Genomic DNA, 14,106 nt, shown 5'->3' with positions numbered 1-14,106 from the left:
CTCCAGAGAGCTCCCGGTGGCTCCAACCGAACCAAAGTTGTTTTTTTTGGGGGGGGGGTGATTTTTATTAGTGATGCCTCACGGACCGATACCCAATGCCTCGTGGACTGGGACCAGTCCACAGACAGGTGGTTGAGAAACACTGCTTTAGATTGTCAATACAATAAATTTGCCTCTAATTTGTTATTGCTAGGCCACAGTACAGCAGTCTCCTGCTCTGCTGTGAAGTTGTTTTAGTACCAGCACCTTCACCTTTGTTTTCATTTTCTTCAGGAAATGGGTCGACATGATGACTTGTGGTCCCTTTTTTACATGCTGGTGGAGTTTGCAGTTGGTCAGCTTCCATGGCGCAAGATCAAAGATAAGGTAGGAAACTTGGTGATAGAAGCAGAATAGAAAACTTTAAATCAGGGGCTCTCAAATTTGGATTCCCAGATTATGTTGGACTACAACAGGCCATTGTGGATTATTGCAGTTGTAATCCAGCATCATCTGGAGGCTTTACTGACAGAGCTTCTACCCCAAATCTCCTTCAGGAGAGAATGTGTGCATTCACACACTAGCCAAACTTACCCTGAGATCCTTTCGAGATCCTTGGACCCACTCCACACACGTTGGGCTTTGCCTTGTGAATTCTAGCTTATCTTGAGGTATTTCCGGGTTTTGAAAATGCTGATTTTAAGCTTTTTTCCCCTGAAAACACTGGAGTAAATAAGGAGAGGCACTGATGTAGAATCATTAGCATGATAAGAAAGACTAGCTGATCCCACACAGAACATCTATGCGGCAGTACACTCCCCCCAACCTTCTGCCCCAGTTAGTTTCCCCCCACCCTTCAGGCCCAATTAGTTCTCAACTTTCTGCCCCAGTCTCACCTGCCCTCGCCTCCACCTTCTGCCCAGTCTCCCCTGCCCTCCCCTTCACCTGCCCCAGTCTCCCCCCCCCACCTTCTGCCCGCTGGCCTGCCCTCCTGCTGTCCTGCTCCTGAGGGCAGTGGGGCTTCACCTGCCGCCCACCCTCCTCCCACCGCCTGTCCTGCTTCATCGTAGCCACCCATTACAGGCCCTCCTCGCCCATCACCCGTCCTCGCCCATCGCATGTCTTCCTGCCATACGTCCTCCATCATCCCGGTGCCTGTCCTGCTGCTCTGTCCTCCTCCGTCCTGGCGCTTGTTACTGGTGCATGGGGCAGCATGCTGGAACTCTCACGGGATCTTGCAAGAGTTCCACCAGGCATCTCTACACATCCCCCCACATCACCACACATTCTGGCTTAGAGAATTAATTATATAGATACTCTCTTTACAAATGCAGATGTAGCTCCAATACTCTCTCCCTCTTCCCCACCATTGACTAGAAGGAAAATATGAAGGAAAACTTGTGAACCTGCATCCAAAGCAAACCCAATAGCAGAGGGAGGGGCTGCTTCCCTCAATGCCACTAGTGTACTTCCAAGTGACTTCACTCAACATTTACCCTGCAGGGTGAAGTCATGTGTGAATAACTCCCTGGGGACCAAAGTTTGAGAATCCTTGCTTTAAACTCTAAACCATTTCATTGCTCATTTTGTCTGCCTAGGGTATAATATGTGTAGTTGCTGTGTAATGCTGGAATCTGTTACCTTTTTCTCTAGGAGCAAGTTGGTATGATTAAAGAGAAATATGAACATCGAATGCTGCTAAAACATATGCCTTCCGAGTTCCATCTTTTCCTGGATCACATTGCAAATCTGGATTATTTCACCAAACCGGATTATCAGGTAAAATCCTATCTTTATTGATAGCTTGAATCGTGTCGTTCAGGACTCATTGTGGCCAACTCTGGATGCGTTTCCTAGATCACCAAGAAAGAAGGATCTCTGAAAAACTAGTCAAAGAGAAGTCTGCCTTTTTGGTATTCCACAAGAAACCAACACAAGTCTTCAGACAGATTGTTCTAAACATGTTGGGTGGGCCTCTGATATATGAAGGGCTCACTGAAATGCTGTTTGGGAAATCTCTGATGGGCCCTTTGAGTGCTCACCTTTCATGTCTTTAGCTGCTGCATTTATGTCATGCTTTCAGAATTAATGATCAGTATGGAAGCAGTTCTCTTCCCAAGTTTGTAGTTAGTTGGAAACAATGTATTTCTGATAATTCTTATCCTATGTTTCCATCTAAAAGATAATCACAGTTGCTAAAAGATTTCTTAAAAGCATACATAAATACAACAAATATTAAAACAAAATTACTATACGATCTGTAGTGTGAGCCATAGGACATTCATTAGCCTAGGTTCTGCGCCTGTGCAGGACCTTGCAGGTGGAATATCCAATTCCTCGTGGTGCTCACGCACTGCCCCATGTGCTCGGTGCAACTGTTTATATAGGTGATTGGGGCACCCCACCTTTACTTCATTTCCGATTGTCAAAGTGTTCACCTCATTGGCTAGGGCTCCTCAGACTTGGGGGGAGGGGAGAGAGAGAGTTTGGTGAAGTGCTTTTTTTGGACTTATTGCTGACTACTCATTGCTAAATGGACTGGTTTTTGTTGATGGATTTAGGTTGCTTTTCTGGCTTGACACAGCTTATTTTTGGTTTCTAATTTCTCAATGGATGTTAGGAAAACTTTTAAGATGTGCAAGGATTGTTGGAGAAAGTTGCTCTTGACAGATCGGCATGACTCCTGTTTGTTCTGTTTAGGCGAGGATCATAATACAAGGACCTGCAGAATTTGCACGTCCTTCTCTCATCAAACTTTTAAAAACCGGACCCAAGTAAGCACTTCGTCCCCTGACACCGATGCCATGCTCTCCACAAAAACTGTTGATATCGACCTAGGATCTGGATAGTGGTTCCAGACATTCATAATTGATGGGTTCTGTACCTGCGCAGATCGGCTTCAGTTAGAATTAGCTAGTTCCTCGCGACGCTGGCAACCTCCAGGTGCACGTGACTGTAGTACCCTCTTGTGGCGGTTGGGCGTCCTCCTATTCAGTTTCTTGCTGACCGCCATTGCGATCAGTCCTCGGAACGGTTGCTCCACTAAGATCTTTATATCTCAATAAAACTTTAAAACACATACTTCTGGCAATGACCTTTGGCATATAATCGGATATTATTTGGATCACCCTCGGCTTAGGAAATTACTCGGACCTTTGGTGAGACCGTGGCTCAAACGACTTCTCTACTTTCTTCTCCAACTGACGTGGTAACACAATACTGCATTTACTAACAAACAAACAAAAACAAAAAACAACACAACCTCTAATGAGTAAGGCAAAGGGGAGGGAGAAAACCACCTTCAAGAGGTGCCGTGAATGCCATGGGAAACTCCCCTTTACTGACGGGCATGAACTCTGTTTGTTCTGCCTAGGAGAGTCTCATAATATGGCTGGCTGCAATGTCTGCTCCACTTTTAATAAGCAGACATTGAAAAATCGAGCCATGAGGTTAAAAGTAGCCTTAATGGAGGAGGCTTTACTTTCAAAATGGAAAATGCCCGCGACATCCCCTTCGGCGCAGAGACCCGCAGATACAAATACAATGCAGTCTAAAGTCTCAAGTGCACCATTTTTAGCCTCGACATTGACCACTTCAGCAGTGGCTACTTTGGCAGCGAAGGGCAGGGCACCGGCCAAGAAGCCGAGTAGTCTTATGCGCAGCCCGAAAAGAAAGGGTGGAGAAATGGCAAAGGAGCCTAAGGCAAAAAAGTATAAACATCAACATGGGAGGGACTGTACTAGTGCTACGAGTGCAACCCCCTCTCCGTCCTGGCTACAACCTTTTGAAGGCCCTCGACATCGGGCAGTTTCTCTGTCTCTGGCACCGACGCCTCATCAATCTCCGCCTACTCCTTCCACGGTTGCGATGACGCAAGGTTTCCCTTCGACGTCGAAAGAAAGGAAGGAACACTCCTCATCGACGTCGAAACGTAAAGAAGCAATGCTTGCAATCATTCAGGTCACCGAGCTCAATGCCAAGCCCAACATTGAACATGACCTTACTACTGTCGGTGTCGAGATTCTTAACATTGAAGCAAGCCCAGAAGAAATAAGACACGACGGAATCGAGGGACAAAGGACCACTTCGAAACTATTCCGAATGCTACACTTGGAGGAGAGCACTCCTTCAACAGGGACCTTTGCTGGGTTCCATGCCCAACTCCAGGAAACGGACGCACAGGTGTCTACGATCCTGAAAACACCATCCTTCAACAAAAGGGCAACTCCCATAAGGGGCACCATACCCCAGGGGGGATGGGGATCCACCCATACCATCTCCCCACAGGGGTACGCTCATACCATCTCCCCAGATGAGTACACTCTCTTCGAGCAGTGGAAGAGAGAAAGGGAAGCCACAGTACGTATAGAGGGACAGAAGGCGGAATGTGCAGTCCAGACTACGCCAGTACAAACAGGGCAAAGAAGAGTTTCTCTGCAAGCTAATTTCCCACCCAAACGTCCACTGGCAGATCCTCTACAACGCAGGTTGTGTCAAACTGGCACTTGGACAATTTCTAGTACTTACATTCAACTGACATGGCCCACTTCCCCAGCCGCTTCCCCAGTCGCTTCTTCTTCTGATGATGATGATGGGGAAGACAGTTATGAGTCTGATTCAACTGAACCAGACGGAGGAGATCCTGTACTTCCGGACCCTATTCCTGATGTAGCTCCTGTCCTGTCAAACTCGCCCACGGAAGAAATGAAGGGCTATCACCTCCAGGTGGCAGACATGGCACATGTATTGGGTCTAAACCTGAAACAGAACACAACAGAGTTAGATGACCCTGCATATAATATGATGAGCACTGCTACTCAATGCCTACCTCCAAGCGACTAGAAGTGCTATACCGCATCCAGGAGGAAGAAAATGAGTACCTGCTACGCCATACCACACCAGACTCCTTAGTGGTGGATTGCACTACAACATTGAAAGGGGGCAAGAGACACACTACACCTGCAGACAAAGAAGGGTATAAACTAGATGTTCTAGGCAGGCGCACATATTCGACTGCATGTCTTTCAAAGATAGCAAACTACGTAGCATGCCAAGCTAAATACACCCATTCACTCTGGAAACAACTTTATGATCAACGGGGAACGTTAGAGCCAGCGAAATTCCTGAAGAAATTTGAAATTACCTTTAATAGGACAACTACAGCGACTCGGCAACAACTGGCAAATGTCAAATACTTAGCCGAATCTGAATCGCACACTCTTACCTCCTCCATAATCTTGAGACATGCCTGGCTGAGAGCTACTAGACTACAGCAGGACATGAAGGACCGTATAGAATCTCTGCCCTTTGAAGGGAAAGAACTATTCTAGGACAAAACTGATGACACTATGGAGCAGTGGAAGAAATCAAAGATAACTGCATGCTCCTTTACACACCCCAAGTACTCCAACCCCAGATTCCAGCCATATCAGCAAAGTTATCAAAGATGTCAACCTAGATATCGTCAGTCCAACCATGGAGACTTCTGACGACCATACCAGCGCTATAATGCTAAAAAGAAACCTTTCTACCCCAGGAACAGGTCGGCACAATCTGGCCGTAACAAGCCTTCACAGCAATCCAAACAGCAACTTTGATCTGGGTCAGAGCCCACCAGCACACTGCAACATGCTTTGCTACAATATCAACAGCACAATCACACAACAAATAGACCTCAGTGCAAGGAATGCCATCACCTTAACGCCAGCCAAAACATCTATCAAACTGGCAAGTCATGCCCAAGCATGGCACCGTATAACATCAGACCAGTGGGTCCTCTGTATAATTACGACGGGCTGTGTGATGGAGTTCAAGGAATCTCTGCCATTCACGGGGATGAGGTTCACTCCCGAAACACCGATATGAAGGGAGGAGGTGCAACAGCTGTTATTGAAAGAAGCTATATCACCAGTGCAGTGGGCTCAGAGCCTGACAGGATTTTACTCCAGGTATTTCCAAATACCCAAATGCAATGGGGGAATACGACCAATAACGGACTTGTGGGCGCTAAATCAGTACATTGAAGTACGGAAGTTCCGGATGACAATGTTGTGAGCCATTCTTCCACTTCTCGCCCAGAAGCATTAGATTGCAACGCTCAACCTCAAGGAGGCATACTTCCATGTCGGAATAAAGGAAAGTCACCGCAAGTATCTCCAATTCACCTTGGGGTCGGAGATCTATCAATACAACATGTTGCCCTTCGGCCTCGTCACTGCCCCTCGAGTATTCACAAAATGCATGGCTGTGATAGTATCCTACCTCAGAATGCAGGGCCTGTCGGTGTACCTATATTTGGACAACTGGCTCCTAACCACCAAGACAATTTATCAATTACTGGACCACATAGACGTAGTGACGACACTACTGAGGGACCTAGGGGTCCAGATCAATTGGAAGAAGTTGTTCTTAGCCCCAACGAAATGCTTGCAGTATATCGGGGCTCAGCTGGATATGGCAGAACAGATGGCTTATCTGCCCAAGGACAGCTTCATGTGCATAAAAGCGCTCGTCCAAACAATCCAACCCCATCCACAGCAAGGGGCAAAGACCATACAAGTTCTGCTGGGCCTGATGGCCTCATGCACTACAACAGTACTGTTTGCAAAATTAAGGTTGCGCAGGTGCAGATGTGGTTTCTGTTTGCCTTCCATCCACAAACCTAGCCGCAGTCCAAACGGGTTGTTGTCCCGAAAAGGGTATTGTCCTCGTCAGACTGGTGGACAAAGGAAGCAAACCTACTAAAAGGCGTTCCCTTCCTGGTACCTGTGCCCACCTTGATGGTGAGTTTGAATGCCTCGATGCTGGGCTGGGGAGCTCACCTAGCGGAATTCAGGGTACAAGGCCGTTGGACCCGGCAAGAAGTGTGGCTACACATTAACTACCTGGAGCTTTTAGCAGCATACAATGCCCTTGTAGCTTTCCAGAGCCATGTAGTAGGCCAGGTCATTCAACTGCAGATGGACAACACAACGGCCATTGCCTATGTGAACAAGCAGGGTGGGACTGTGTCCTGGTCCCTTTGCAACCTCAGTCTCCAGCTATGGCACTGGTGTATTCCACGACAAATCTATCTGATTGCCATTCACATCAAGGGCATTCAGAATTGTCTGGCGGATTCACTAAGCAGGGACCAAATTCTTCTACAGCACGAATGGGAACTAAACCCAGACATCCTGACACAGCTGTTCAGTTCATGGGGCCAACCGGAAGTGGATCTATTTGCCACAGTAGCAAACAGAAAATGCTTCCTCTATTGCTCCAGGATGGGAGTGGGTGCACGCTCCAAGGGCAATGCTTTTCAATATTGGTGGAGTCGGGGAACATTTTATGCCTATCCACCGACCCCATTGCTGTCCAGCGTAGCGACCAAGCTATTGCAAGGCGGCACGAGAGCAATAGTAGTTGCACCATGGTGGCCAAGGCAACAGTGGTTCACACAGTTACTCAGACTATCCGACGGCATGTACAGAAGGCTTCCTCGCAGAGCAGATTTTACAACTCAGGACCACGGCCGCGTACTGCAGCCAAACCTCATGGTTCTCAATCTGACTGCTTGGAAGATAGGCTTCTGAGATGAATCCTTATTAACACTCAGAAATCATCTACTAGGCACAACTACAGGGACAAATGGTGCAGATTCTGTGCACACGTTGCATCACGTGGTTATGGCCCCAGGGAAGCTTGCCTGAAGGCAGTACTCCTCTGCCTGACCAGCCTGAAACAGAGTGGGCTTGCAAACGTATCTGTCAAGCTACATATGGCAGCCATATCCTCCCGTCATGACGGTTGGGATGGCAAGACGGTCTTCTCCCACCCAAGATGTAAGGATTTTCTGAGAGGGATTAATAACCTATACCTGCCTGTGAGACCACCTGTGGAAAAATGGAGCCTCTCCCTGGTGCTGTCCTCTCTGACAGAAGCACCTTTCAAGCCTATGAAGTCTGCATCGTTAAAACACACAACTTTAAAGACCTTATTTCTGGTGGCAATCATGCCAGCAAAATGAGTGAGCGAGGTCAGGGCACTTTGGATTGATGAACTTTACACGAGGTTCTATCCTGAATGAGTAGTCATGCATTTGGACCCAGACTTCAGACCTAAAGTAATAACCGACTTCCATCTGAACACGGAGTTAGTACTACCCACCTTTTTCTGGGATCCATCTACACATCTGGAACGCACAATGCATTCACTGGATGTTCGTCGAGCCTTGATTTATTATCTGAAAGCCACTCGGCCAGTCCGGGCTATGAAGCATTTGTCTGCGTCCAGGAGTCACCGCAGGAAACATTAGAAAAGAGAAAAGATCCTCAGATGAGGAATTGCTTTTGGAGTCATCATTGAAGAAGCGTAGACCCCACAAGTCGACGAATGCCTTGACATCGAAATCCACTCTTTGAACTCCGTCCCTGTCAGAGATTCAAATGGTGGTGCAGGCATCTCCACTGTTGATGCCAAAGTGGACATCGGCATCACATCACTGTCGAAGGAGAAAGCCATGATGGCTAAGCTGCAAGCACTTTTGATACTGGTATCAAAGCGACTGTCAACGTCTATCTCAGTGTTGAAAGAGCAAGCTTCAGACCCAGTGCCAGCGTCAACAGTGACTGTGTTGAGACACTTGTCTCCATTGCTGTATCCATCAACATCGATTGGAACAGAGTCTCATTCTCAAGGTCGTCTTTCTCCGTCGATGTTGATCATCGATGCCAAAGAAGAAATTCTGATGGGGGAAGATGTTGGTCCAAATCAGGTTGTTACCCATTCCATGCTTTCTCTGTTAGACTCTACTGAAAGCACTCCATCAGCTTCAACATTTAATGGATTTTAAAGTCAAGGACTAGATGTGGACTGTTGATGCTGAGGAGGAGGATGTGATGATATGATGTTGAGGATGTTATACCAGTTCCAAGACTCCTTCTATGTCTCTAGCTAAACATTACTCTCCAAGAAGCACACAGCATTTGGGTCATCCCTCTACATCAGATGATGTACACAGGACTTTTACATGGTGCTCACATCGCTGCAGCTGCTCCGTTTACTGGATTTGACCTGCATCACTGGGTTGTTTTCACCACCACAGCTGCAGTAGAAAACCAACTGGAATTCAAGAACTTCACTGCACTATGTCTCCAGGCTCACCATATGACTATGATGACTACCATCTATGTAGGTCTGTTTCTTTGGAGAGAATGAGAGGTGACAGGAGTGTCCAGCTTTAGCCAAAGCAGGGGACAAGTTCTTTAATATCTGACAATAGCAGTGGTTTGGCTAATGTTTCCTTGAAGGTCCACTTGGCAGCAATATCTTCAAAACATAAGGGATGGGATGGCAAGACTGTGTTTTCTCATCCAGATTGCAAAAGATTTCTGAAGGGGTTAAATAATTTTTATCCTTCGGTTAGACAACCGTTTGAACAGTGGAGCCTTTCATTGGTTCTTTCAACTTTGACTGAGCCACCTATTGAGCCAATGGCTACCATTTATTTTGGTAATTACTTTAATTGAAAACTGCTTTTCTAGTAGCCATAACTACTGCAAAGAGAGTTAGTGAATTAACAGGTCTAAGAATTGACTCACCATATACAAATTTTATTCTGACAAGGTGCTCATGTGAATGGATCCTTTGTTCTGTATTGGTGTGCACAGAACCGGTCCAGGGCCATAGAAAAGGCCTCCGGACCGGTTCGGAATTCCGGTGGTTCGGCAGGGCAGGGGAGTGTGTCTTTAAGGGGGTGGTGATAGTACTTCCCCCTCCCCCCGCCGCTCTTCCCCCTCCCCCCGCCGGTGTTTCTAAAAACGTTCTTGGGTCAGCAGAGTTCCTCCCTGCCGCCCCTGCCCCCGTCGTTGTCTGAAAAGTGTAAAACTAGAAAGAGCTGGTGGCGCGCATGTGCCCTTCGCGGCGCGTGCTTGTCTGTGCCACTGGCACGCGCACGCACCACATACATCACATGGCGCATGCGTGCCAGCGGCGGAGACGAGCGCACGCGCCGCGAAGGGCAAATACGCACCACCAGCTCTTTCTAGTTGTATACTTTTCAGACAACGACGGGGGCAGGGGCGGCAGGGAGGAACTCTGCCGCCCGAAGAACGTTTTTAGAAACACCAGTGCCGGGGGGGGGTAAGTACTACCACCCCCCCTTAAAGACACACTCCCCCCAGTGCCGGACCACGCTTCTGTGGTTCCGTGCACATCCCTATAGTTCTGTCCTAAGGTAGTGTCAGATTTTTACCTGAATCAGGATATCGTAAAGGTAAAGTGTGCCATCGAGTCAGAAATCCTACAACACCTCAAGACATCTTTACATGCATTGGATGTTCGGAGGTCACTTTTATTTTACTTAGATAGGACTAAGGGTTATCATCAGATGAAACAACCTTTTGTAGCCTATAAGGCTTAGGTCAAAGGGCCATCAAGGCAATGTCTGTCCCATTGGCTGGTAGAACTAATCTCTTTAGCATACAAGGTAGAAGGTAGAATCACCAAGCACAATTAGAGCTCACTCTACTAGGGCTTATGCTACATCAGCGGCACATGTCTCAGGGATCCAAATGGAAGATATTTGTAAAGCAGCACCATGGTTGTCTGAACTACCGTTTGTGAAACACTATGCAATTGACCTTTGTTGTGCTGTGGAGGCTAATGTTGGAAGGGGAGTCTTGAAGAGAATTTTGCAATAACCTACTGCTCCCTCCTCCTGGGAAAGCTAGCTAAACACCCAGGCTTATGAATGTCCTACGGTTCATGCTACAGATAAACATGTTGCCAACCTGTAACTTATTAAGTGATCTGTAAACATTCATAAGACCCTCCCATCTTCCCTGTAGCAGTAAGTGAATAGATAAAGACTTAACTGTGCTCTCTGGAAGACTTCGTGGGATGATTGTCATATGGAGGCGGTCATCCAGGAACCAACTGCCAAAATAAACTATCACGCCGAGTGTGAGGCAGTGTGTGAGCACCGTATGGAGGCGGTCATCCAGGAACCAACTGCCAAAATAAACTGTCACGCCGAGTGTGAGCACCGTGAGGAGCTTGGCTATTTCATGCATAAGGTCCTGTGCAAACGCAGAACCCAGGTTTATGAATGTCCACTTACAGATCATAAGTTACAGGTGAGCAACCTGTTTAAATGTATATCAGCCGGGCCATTAAAAAGTCAAAAATAGCTCAACATCTAAACTCTTATTAAGAACATAATACTATGCATGTTTACTCAGAAGGAAATCCTTTTGTATTCAGTGAGACTTATTCCCAGGAGAGTGTGCATAGGATTGCAACCTAAAAGAACCCAATTTTCATTGGAATAAAGAAGTTCTCGCTGCATTTGCACAGCAGGGCTACTTCTGGCTATATTATCCAAATGACCCCAAATGGGATATTTTGGACGTAGTGTGCAAGTGCAGAACCATGAGCAGAAGATATTCCCCCTCAGGTATGACCTGAGATACTGCCTTAATCAGGCTTACAGTATTCAGTGATAGTTACATAAGGCTGCAAGATTTGAACTAACTGTTTGTTGTCCTATATCAGGTGAAAACAAAAACATACATAAGGAATCCTTTCTAAATAATAGTTCTGATTGTGGATCAGTATTGCAGCCTTATTACTACAATGTTCTTCTAGCTGATCATGACAGTATTTGAAAACAGCATGAAGGAAAGAGGGATTACTGAAAATGAGGCCTTTGACTGGGAGAAAGCTGGTACAGATATTTTATTATCTACAAGTACTTCCACTCCACCTCAGCAGAACACAAGGCAGACAGCAGCCATGTTTGGGTAAGTGACATATTTACACCCATAACATAGTCATCATTCACAGAATCTCATTACACTCCCCCCACACACACACATCCTGTAAGTCTGCTGGGTGCTTTACAAGCACAAAAATCCCAGTGATAAAATGTGGATTACATTTATATGTACTATTTATATATGCAAATTTCTATATACTATTTATATATGTAAATTGCATGTGGAAATTTAAAGTATGTGACAGTCTGGATGTATATCCAAGTGCAGATCCTGTGAATGCTGTCTCAGATCACTCTGAGATAAACCTTCATCATTTTCTCTTATGTAATTTTCTTTGAAGTGTTCAGCTTCCATGTGATTTTGACCTGCAGGGCAATGGAGAGAACAAGGGTCTGAGAAACTGCCAATGTAATCTCCAGGTGTGATGTAAAAAGGGACAATACAGCTACAGAAGATATACAGAAAGGCATCTGAGGGCATACTCCTCTGTAGAATCTGGTGGCATCATGTTCTGCTTATGTTCCTGTGAGGCCTTGGCTAAACACCCGTTGCCACCAGTTTAGGATTTTTAGCTTTAACCCCTGTCTCTCAAAAATAACTAAAAACTCAGTAGTGTGGTAAATCCATAGGGCAAGTAGGCATGAAGTGGGAACAAAACAACATACACAGACACTAGTAAAATAGTGAAAAACAAGAATAAGTTGACTAGAACAAAACCTTCAAAAATCCAACCATATAGAAACAAACAGGGGGAAATTCAGGTAAGCAAGAGTATAAAACTATTCGACAGACAAGCTTGCTAGCCTTCTAAACTAAGGCCTAGCAGGTTCCAGTAGGCCCAGCTCTCCCTCACTGCCAATAATTCCCCAGCAATTTCAACCTGTCCTACTCAGTCTTCCAACCTTCTAGCCTCTCGCTCACACAGCAGTCTGCTGCTCTGCTCTCTCTCCTCTCCAACCCTCTCTTTTTATTCACTTCTTCCCCCTGAAGAAGTGCATATCAGCCAGGTAGGATAATTCCTACCTCAGGCAACCAGAACCTTCTGTCTCTGCCAGGAGACAACCAGATCCTTTAGATACATTCCCCCCCCAAACCCAGCAGCAATGCAACGTTTTACCTCAGACTTAGCTGACAATCAGAGGCTACTGCGACCTTTTAACTTCTGCAGAGCTTTACAGAACCAGAGGGAACACAGAACAAACCAATACAAAGAAAATAATTTATAGAACATAAAGGGGAAGGAGGCATTCCTCCAGTTTCTACAGAGTGCAGCATAAGCAGGGCTAGTTATATTAATAAAACCTAGCATAGTCTAATTTTTATAGTAAAAGGATAAAAATCTTGTTTTATTACAAAAAAGGAGCAGACTTTACAATCAAAGGTTCAGAATGAGGCAAGTTAAAATAGTGCATAAAAGCAAAGCATATTTTGTATTCTGACTTAAAATCTACAGTAGTCTGGCTCTTCAGATCAAGAGGCAAATTCCCTTAAAAATTGCAAAAAAAAAAGGTGGTTTAAAGTAAGTGTTTCTAAGAAAGCATAGCTTCTGCTCTTTGTCTCAATCGGGAACAAAGGCAAACCTCAGAAAACTTCACTCCTTGTCAAGAAATGAACTCTGAGCCTCACCTCAGCAGGGAAGGAACTGAAGGGGTTAAGAGGCTTCATTCTCTTATACCCAAACATGAAAGGGTTTGGTGTATACAGCGTAGCTTTGGAAATTTGACTTATAATGCTTGAGATACAAGAAGACAGCTGGATACAATAGCTAATTCCAACCAGACAGCAAAAGGCCTGTGTGATATGAAGAGCTTGTGTGCAACTTGGAAGTGAGAGCTAACTCAGCCTCCACATTACTCCAAAAGTCTTAAAAACAAAAAAATTGCATTTCTAGACTGCCCCATCCAACGGCTCAGGGCGGTGCACAACAAATTTTAAAAATATATAAACACCATTTAAAAAACACACTGCTTAAAATAATATAAAAACAATTTAAAGGCAATTAAGAACCATTTAAAACCAATTAAAATACATAAAAACAATTTAAAAACCTTAGAAGACCAGGCCAAACAAGTAAGTCTTATGGCTCTCTTAGAGGCCAACAACAAGCCTAAATTACAGATATCTGCTTGGAGTGCATTCATCTTCAAGGAATGGAATTAAGAATCATTCTCTTCAAGGAATGGATGCAGTTGTTGAATCGGCTGAAGTTGATTGGAAAGTGCTCCTGGCCATAGCCTCCATCTGAGATACAAGGGTGAGGCCTGGATCCAAGAGCACTCTCAGGCTGCGTACTTGTTCCTTCTGGGGGAGTATAACCCCATCCAGCACAGAAAGATCTAACTCATCCCTCAAACTCCGATCTCCCACA

The 14,106-nt window shown here is 45.7% G+C and overlaps 1 protein-coding gene and 1 long non-coding RNA gene across 19 annotated transcripts in view; one reads left to right on the top strand and one right to left on the bottom strand.

Annotated features, from left to right (window-relative positions):
* TTBK1 (tau tubulin kinase 1) overlaps positions 1-14,106 on the top strand; it is a 179,179-nt gene that overhangs the window by 106,608 nt on the left and 58,465 nt on the right. For all 18 annotated transcript variants that reach the window (XM_053312882.1, XM_053312863.1, XM_053312842.1 and 15 more), the window contains 3 exons: positions 274-366; positions 1,633-1,758; positions 11,608-11,762. In XM_053312882.1, the coding sequence (XP_053168857.1) occupies positions 274-366; positions 1,633-1,758; positions 11,608-11,762 (374 nt within the window). The remainder of the gene's footprint in view (positions 1-273; positions 367-1,632; positions 1,759-11,607; positions 11,763-14,106) is intronic.
* LOC128352415 (uncharacterized) lies at positions 252-3,906 on the bottom strand. The gene is made up of 4 exons (XR_008320395.1): positions 2,022-3,906; positions 1,621-1,832; positions 574-702; positions 252-374 (listed from the first exon to the last, which is right to left on the bottom strand). It is a non-coding gene; the product is annotated as an uncharacterized LOC128352415 (long non-coding RNA).

The sequence above is a fragment of the Hemicordylus capensis genome, chromosome 1 (genome assembly GCF_027244095.1).
Source record: "Hemicordylus capensis ecotype Gifberg chromosome 1, rHemCap1.1.pri, whole genome shotgun sequence".
Lineage (NCBI taxonomy): Eukaryota > Metazoa > Chordata > Lepidosauria > Squamata > Cordylidae > Hemicordylus > Hemicordylus capensis.
The sequence above is the reverse complement of the archived record's forward strand: the minus strand, read 5'-3'. Positions and strand labels throughout refer to the sequence as shown.